At 48.8% G+C, this 7,853-nt stretch overlaps 1 protein-coding gene across 1 annotated transcript; it reads right to left on the bottom strand.

Moving 5' to 3' along the window:
- Window positions 1-1,121: 1,121 nt before the first annotated feature.
- On the bottom strand, window positions 1,122-7,133 carry MAGED1 (MAGE family member D1). Its single transcript, XM_036271716.1, has 12 exons — window positions 7,064-7,133; window positions 5,648-6,355; window positions 4,300-4,968; window positions 4,117-4,180; window positions 3,835-3,914; window positions 3,588-3,679; window positions 3,292-3,371; window positions 3,158-3,200; window positions 2,862-2,924; window positions 2,145-2,259; window positions 1,526-1,911; window positions 1,122-1,316 (listed from the first exon to the last, which is right to left on the bottom strand). The coding sequence occupies exons 1-11, from the start codon at window positions 7,106-7,108 to the stop codon at window positions 1,534-1,536; spliced, it is 2,337 nt and encodes a 778-aa protein (XP_036127609.1). The 5' UTR covers window positions 7,109-7,133; the 3' UTR covers window positions 1,122-1,316; window positions 1,526-1,533.
- Between the last annotated feature and the right edge of the window lie 720 nt (window positions 7,134-7,853).

Genomic DNA, 7,853 nt, shown 5'->3' on the forward strand with positions numbered 1-7,853 from the left:
ACTGCTGTCTCCTTCGTATTAATCCTGGGCTTTCTTCTCTCAGAACATGGACATCACCTGAGAACCTGAGGAATCCCTGGACACTGTCCCTGCCCACTACTGAGCCCTTTCCAGGATGCTAAATTGCATTTGCTTTTGATTTCTTCTACCAGAAGTACTCCTGCTTCTGCCCTTGCCCACATGCTTAGGTACCACCAAGCCTCAGAAGTTATGACCTAGATCTAACTTCATCCTCAGAGTTCTCTGCTTCCAGCAGACCTCAGCAGCTCAAGCCAGGTCCTTGTTTACAGTCACAGCCAAAAGGCTGTCTAGATCTGCATGGACCTTTGTCTTACTTGCTCAATTCATGCTGTCCAAGCAACAAAGGTTCCTTTCTCCTTGCAGAAGGGGAGAAGAGGCCCTTGTGAGACGTCCACTGTCCATAAGACCTTGTCTCTGAGATAAAGTCCTGGTCCTGTGGGAGTGGGGATTGTGAGGCCTTTCTAGAGGAACAGGCTCCTGTTTAGCATTTTCGGAGGTGAAGAGGGGCCTATGGGTCTATCCCTTTATGGGCAATGTGACTAGGGGTATGAGATCTTTCTTTTCACACAGGAGATTCTGGTACCTGGTTCAGCGTTCTCTGCTTCTACTCCTGTCCCCATTCTGAAGTTATTTCACTTTCCACATGGATAATACAACCAACAACCTAGAGTCCCAGGAACATCATCTCTGAGAATAGTTATCGTCTCTCCTCATCAACCACCCACTCTGTGGACCTTCTTAATACATGGAATCTTACCTCGGGTCTCAAATGCAACTGTCTGACCATTTACATCTTTTCTCATTATGTCATCTCTTTTAATGTCACTCAGGGACACCTAGCAGCATATCTTTCACACACGAATCACTTACGTGATGTTTATTAAATAAACCATACTAGTTCTTGGACCTCAGTAACACTCAAGTTCATCAATCCCTCCTTTGTTTCCCAATCCATTAGCCAATCTATCCACATTTCCACCTGTTGAAAGTTGATATGCCCCTCGGGCTAGAATTGAGGCCCTGTCTCTTTCATATAAACATGTTGATCCCTCCCCAAACATAAGGGAAAAAAGGGAACACATGCAATTCTCTTTGCAGTTTCAACGTTTATTTGATACCAAAACTTGACAGCGCACAAGGGGGAAAAAAAGCAATAGACAAGGAACAGCAAATAAATTTATCTTGCATGCCACTTTCAGTCAACAGGATGTGGCTCTCTAGATAGTTGTGTTTAGAAGGAATGTGAGGCTTCAGCCTCACTCAGGGGAAAGACTATTGCAACTGATTAGCAATATCTGTGAACATAAGAAAGAAAAAAAATTTAAAAATCAATGATATATATATCAAATAGTAAGGAATATAAATACCAAACACTGCTTCCCCATACTTCTCTCATCTCCCCACCATAGTTTACTATGACTCCCAGCTTGTGCACATAACACATTCCCATGAACCCTACATCTCTCAATGACCCTACCTGCCCAATCCAAAATGATGTACCTACCCAACATCTCACTCAACCCAGAAGAAACCAATGGCACCAAAGTTGGCAGCAAAGTTGGCACTGGCTGTACCACCAGGGCCAATAATAGGGCCAGTGAAGGTCTGAGAAAATCTGGAGCGGGCATTCTGGTGGTATCTGGCCCAGAAGGTAAATGGGATTCTGGACCAAGGATCTCCAAAATCTCCTTCCTCATCCCAGGTCAGCAGCTCAAATTCAATGTCATCCCAGCTCCAGGGCCCAGATACGGCCTCATCTCCAATCCCCATGCGGGTTCTCGCCTCAGCCCGGGCCTCAGCCTCAGCTGCAGCAGCATCCAGAGCATCCAAGGCCTCATCTGCGGCCTCCATGAACTGTGCAGTCCAGTCGCGAGGGTCTCTCTTCTGAACCTGAGATGAGAAAGAGAAAATAAAACAAAACCCATATTATTATTAGTTAATATTTATGAAGCATTTACCATACATTTAATGCCCTACTTTGTGCTATTGTTTGCTTAATAACAACAAATGCCACCAGCACCTACTATGTTCAATACTTAAGATCTCATTCTTGCTCTGTACCATTCCCAGCCAGTCACAACTCACCCCATGACCTATCAAGTTTGGAGAAGCTCTTCTATTACCTCTGCAATGAATCTCAGCACTTTCATTTTGCTAGTCTCATGGTAGGAACGGAGGCCCCAGAGGAACTCATACTCAGGAGGGTTGCTGTTGGGTACTCGTCTATAGTCCAGGTACCTTAGAAAGAGCAAAAAGTCTTTGTTTCTATGAAGGTAGAATGGTAGCCCACTAACACATAACCCTAGACTTTGAAACCCCAGATTTCAGGCAGCAATGCCTCAAAAACTCATTTCTGAACACAATCAAAGTATTTACCCTCTAATACTCAGGACACTTCAAATTCCTGTGTCAGTGCTTCTACACTGAGAAGTCATCTAGAGCTGCAGAGGAGGCTTGTGTAGGGTCATAGAAAGGACAACACTTAATCTCACCCCCTCTGTCACAACTTTAGCATCAGGTTCTTGTAATCTTGTCAGTGAGCCACAGATAGGACCGTTGCAATGATTACACTGCAGTGTAAAAGCCTTAACCAGGTCCAACCTTGGAAATGTCTACTGTGGGGATATCACTTACTTACAAAATAACTATACTACAGAAAAATTCAACCAAAAAGAGTATACTCAGTAAATAGTTCTGAGTGCATATGTGTTTCTATACGCATACACACACACACATATAAGTATAATTAGTGTAAGAAATTAGTGTGGGAAGAACTTTCTAAGGATGACCAGCACACAGAACTCATGAGGACCGGACAAAGCCCCTTAGGCACCACTTACTTTTGCTTTACAAACTCATAAGTGAGAAGTTTCCTCAGATCTCCAAGGAGGGGATGTCTCACCCTGATAGTAAAAAAAGGAACACTTAATCAGTGACTATGACACTGCCCCCCCAAATGAAAAGAGCTTTCTAGCACAGAGGTCAGAGATGAAAAAAGAGGTAAAGAGTTCAGGACTATTTCCCCATCCACCCAGGTCACAATCTTGGGCTCTGTACCTCCCCAAACCCTCTAGAACACCATCCTCTGTTGTTAAAGGATGGTATAAACAGGCAAGAGATGAGAGTCCAATCATACCCAGGGCGCAGTCCCATCTTGCGTAGTGCCTCCCAGAGGACAGCTGCAATGGGAGGCAAGGGGAGACAAGGGATGGAAAATGAGCATGGAAATCAGGCTATAGCCAACCCCCAGCTGCAGGTCCAGCAACTCACCCTCGCTGGCACGGTTGCCATTCATGAAGATGACTCCCAGAATCACCAAGAGGAGACTCAGCCTGGGCGTGTCCTTGGTCCTAAAGGTGTACAAAAAGATAATGCTTTCAGCAGCAGCCATTTGCACGAGACACTCCAGGCAGCATCTAGCTTCTCCAGTATTCCTCAACTAGGGAATAATTATACACCAGCTCTGCCCATGACCTGCTATGTGACCCTAAATCTGGGGCCCTGACCTACTCCTGGAGGAAAAAGCACCACTGAAAGGCAATATTCCACCTCCTTTCCCATCTTACGTTCCCAGTATGCCAGCCAAGGACTCTGGGGTACTGATGAGAATATACAGGTGTTCTTCCTTGTCAATTTCCTTCAGTTGAATCCCAAATTTCTATGGGGAAAGAAAAACAAGCTATGAAATTACAAAATCTAGCATAAGCCACCCATCTCAGTCGCTCACTTTCCTGTGAGACTTTCCCTAAACTCCCAGTAAGAATCCCATGAATCTTCCCCATCATTCCTGTCCCTTAGGAGCTGCCTTCTCACCTTCTCCAGGACAAAGCATGCACGTTCAATGATTTCTGGATAAACATCAGTGTATTCACGGATGATATCCCTCAGCATTTCTGTAGGAGAGAGGAGGGAGCACCTAGGCTGAGCATGGGCCACAGAGCTGTAGCCCCTTTGCCAGCTCTGCTGAGAACACAGGGTCCTCAAGGGTGAAAGAGGAAGAATCAGGGAGGGGACTTATAGGTAAGCAAAGGGATGTCCACATAGCATGGGGTGACGGGAAGGGCAGAACCCTGGGAGAAGGCACTGGATGCCTACCTGAGCGCTTGATGGGCACCTTTGTGTAATCTTTAAGCATCAAGTACTTGACCAACTTATTCGCCTGGGAGGGGAAAAAATTTTTTTTTCAGTTATATTTACAGTAAACTTGGTTGAGTTATAGATGGAAGGACGACAAAGAAGAAGGGAAGGGAGATGTGACTGGGGAGTTATAGTGCTTACTCGTTCCTGAAGAAGGGTCACATCTCGGGGCTGTGAGGCACCCATGTTCTGTGAGGCACGCGAGTTGGGAGAGGGACGCAAGTTTGGTGAGGGTCGTAGGTTCTGCCAGTCAGGTGGAACAGGCCAGTCAGTGGGGATCCAGTCAGGTGGAAGCTGCCAGTCTGTGGGAAGTGGCCAGTCGGGTGGCAGCGGCCAGTCAGGTGGTAGCGGCCAGTCAGGAGGGCCTTGCCAATCTGGAGGACTCTGCCATCCAGGTGGGTTCTGCCATCCAGGTGGGTTCTGCCATCCAGGTGGATTCTGCCAAGCCAGTGGGTTTGGCCAGACAACTGGACCAGGCCAGACAATGGGATTTGGCCAGATCACTGGGTTCTGCCAGATCACTGGGTTCGGCCAGATCACTGGGTTCTGCCAAGCAACTGGGTTTTGCCAGGCTGGTGGGGTCTGCCTAGCTGGGGGGCTCTGACGTGCTGGTGGGGTCTGCCTGGCTGGCTGATTTTGCCAGCCCGATGGGTTCTGCCAGGCCAAAGGGGTCTGCCAGAGCACATTGGGGGGTGCGCCAGGTGGGTTCTGAGTGGTAACTGGAACCGGTGCAGACCTCCAGGTCCCTGTAGGCAGTGGGGCCCGCCTCTGATCCCCACTGCTGTTCTCTTCCACATTCAAGTTATTAATCTGCATCATCAGAGGGAAGAAAGGTCCAGGGTCACCGATTGTTTCTGTATCCTCACCCTATCTATTCCAGGAAGGCCCCCTAAAACCCTCACCTGTAGTGACAGCCTGACCCACTAGCCAATGGTCACCCTGAGTCCTGGGCTGGTCTTTCACTGTCTTCCAGGCAGGAGTTTCATCTCTGAACCAGGCCAGGATCAACCCAAGGGTGGGGCCTGAAGCTGCTCCTCTTCCTATGTCCACCACTGGCTCTGCTTGTACCACCCTGGACAAATCACTCAAGTCACTTCACCTCTCTGGGATTTAGGTTCCTTCTCTGTAAAACTGAGACTACGATGCCTAACTGGTATAAGGTGCCTTGAAGATTTAATGACTGAAATAACCTGTGTGAATGTGCCTAGCTCAAAGCCTAACACATGGTGGCTACCATCAAAATGTAAACTGAATTATATATAGACTGTATATATTACGACTCATCTCCCCATCAGTCTGTGGACACTCAGAGGGCAGGAATTACCACATTTACCTTATCATCCCTTATAATGTAGCTGAATACAGGCAGATATAAATATATAGATACAGAAATTTCTATATCTACATATTTATTTCATTTTCAGAACAAATAACCTCCAGAGAAGAAAGGAGAGAACCCAAGGCAAAGTGGAGTTAGCAGGGATCTCACCTTGCGGGTCCTCTTGCCCCGAATTATAGTCCTGGACTCCAGATTCTGAGCCTGGGAACCATCTGCTGTCTGTGCAGCTGCACCATCAGATTCAGAGATACCTGGGTCAGCCTCTATGTCAGCTTGGGAAGTAGCCATCTTGGTTTGGTTAACATTCTGGGTCTGGGTATCAGCTGTTGGGGCCTTAGTGGTATCATTCCAAGCCTTGAAGGCCGTCTTCGACTGAGTGTTTGACATCTCACTGGCATTGAGAGACTGAGAGAAATTGTAAGTGGCATTTGGGCCCACCTTAGTAGTGGCATTCTGGGCCTTAAAGGCCATCTCGGACTTGTTGGCAGTTAACTCACTGGTTGCTGCCTGGGAAAAATCATAGGCAGCATTTGGACTATTTGGGGTGGCATTCTGGGTCACAAAGGCTGCCTTAGGTGGTGTCTCCTTGGCATTAAGAGCCTGAGAAAAATCATAGGCACAATTTGGGCCTTTTGTGGGGGCATTCTGGGCATTAAAGGCTGTTTTAGGCCTAGCTGCAGCTGCTGAAACCTGATTATCAGCAGTCTCACTGACTGTTGGGGGCTGTGAACTCTGGGGACTAGAATTCTGCCGGCAGGCAGCTGCAGGAGCCTGGTTGGTAGGTGGAGCCTCTGAAATCTGGATGGCCTCCATCAGGGTCTGCATAAGCAAGGTGCTGTCTTCTACCGAGGCCTCGGCCTGAAAATACAGGGGGCTGGGAATTAAAATCTCTGGGCCTCCAAAGCGAGCAGAGGGGTAGGGGGTGCAGTGCAGGGAAGGTGCTGGCAGATGGCTGGTGCAAAAAAAGGAGGGCTTAGGTAGAGACCTAGACTGCTGGGGAGGGAGGCACTGTGGTAACAAATGTCTGGGAGGGGCTAAATGGGGTAGGGGCTAAAAAGGGGTAGGGTGGGAAGAGGAGAGGGGTTGAGGTGGAACGGAGGGGTTATCTATTGATCAGTGAGGTTAGAGCAGAGCAGTGTGGCATGCCTTAAGAGCTCTGGAAGGGGAGGTGGTGCCCTGACAAGGAATTGAGGAGAATGAGGGGGGGGGGTCACTGGGAGTGGGGAATGCAGGAGAAAGGGAGGGTGGAGGTGGGTGGTTGGGGGAGGGAACTGCAGATTGCTCTACAAATGTCAGGGCTATGAGAAAAAATGGTTTCTTATCCAACCCGCATTCTCTGGGCACATTGCCCTGACTACTAACAGGGTCTCCCCTTTCTCTGAGCAGGGACTGATGGCTGAAAAGGGACGCCCCTCCCCCCTCGATAAACCCTGAGAATTTGAAAGAAGACGGAGTCTAGGCACCAAGAGGGCAAATCGGATCCAGGCGTTTAGGAGTCCAAAGGGGCCCAGGGCTAACTGTCGGCTGGGGAAATGAGGGGCGGGGGATAGGGGGTAGAGATCTCACCTGGAAGCCGAGGAGGCCCGCACCACAGTCCATTTTCTGAGCCATGGCTCCTGTCCCTCTGGCAAGAGCAGAGCCTGGGGGGTGTGGGGGAGGAACCGGGCGTTATACTACTAAGGGCAAATATGAAGAACCAAATTTGGGAATGGGGTGTTTGGGGTTTGATTGTGGAGACGGATGAGGTACTGAATGTGAGGGGAATGGGCCGGATAGATGTAGGAAAAGTGAATGGGTGTCCAGATGGAGGTTCTGAATCCCGAGAAGCTACTGAAGGGGACAAGTTCAAATCGGGGTTCGGAAAGCAGGTAAGAAGTCTGAATCTACAGGGATTGGATTTGGGAGCCGCATTTGGTAAACTGAATGGAGATTTTGAATGAGAAGGAATCGTGTAACAGTAGAGACTGAGGACCAGAAATCTGTGGAGATTTTAAACGATGGGAAGGGTTCAGAGAGAGAACAGGGGTTCTGAATATGGGAGGATCAGGTGAGGGGTGTGAATCAGGGTTTGGGAAGTGGAAGGGGGATCAGAATCCGGGGTAAAGGGATCGGGATGAAAAATGGGGGGCCCGCACCAGGGGGCAAATGCCCTGTCTGGGGGCTAATTCTCACCTTGCCTCAGGCCCCAACCCTAACCCTCTCGTTGCCTCCCTTCTTCACGACTCAGAGAATCGGGATTGCAGTGCTCGGTTCTCAGCAACCGCACCCTCTCCTTGTCCAGGAGAAAATGCCAGCGCGGCAGATAGGACGACCCCGCCTTTACGCCTAATATACCACCCACCGCCTCACAAGGTTG

The sequence above is a fragment of the Molossus molossus genome, unplaced genomic scaffold (assembly GCF_014108415.1).
Source record: "Molossus molossus isolate mMolMol1 unplaced genomic scaffold, mMolMol1.p scaffold_m16_p_2, whole genome shotgun sequence".
NCBI classification, from domain to species: domain Eukaryota; kingdom Metazoa; phylum Chordata; class Mammalia; order Chiroptera; family Molossidae; genus Molossus; species Molossus molossus.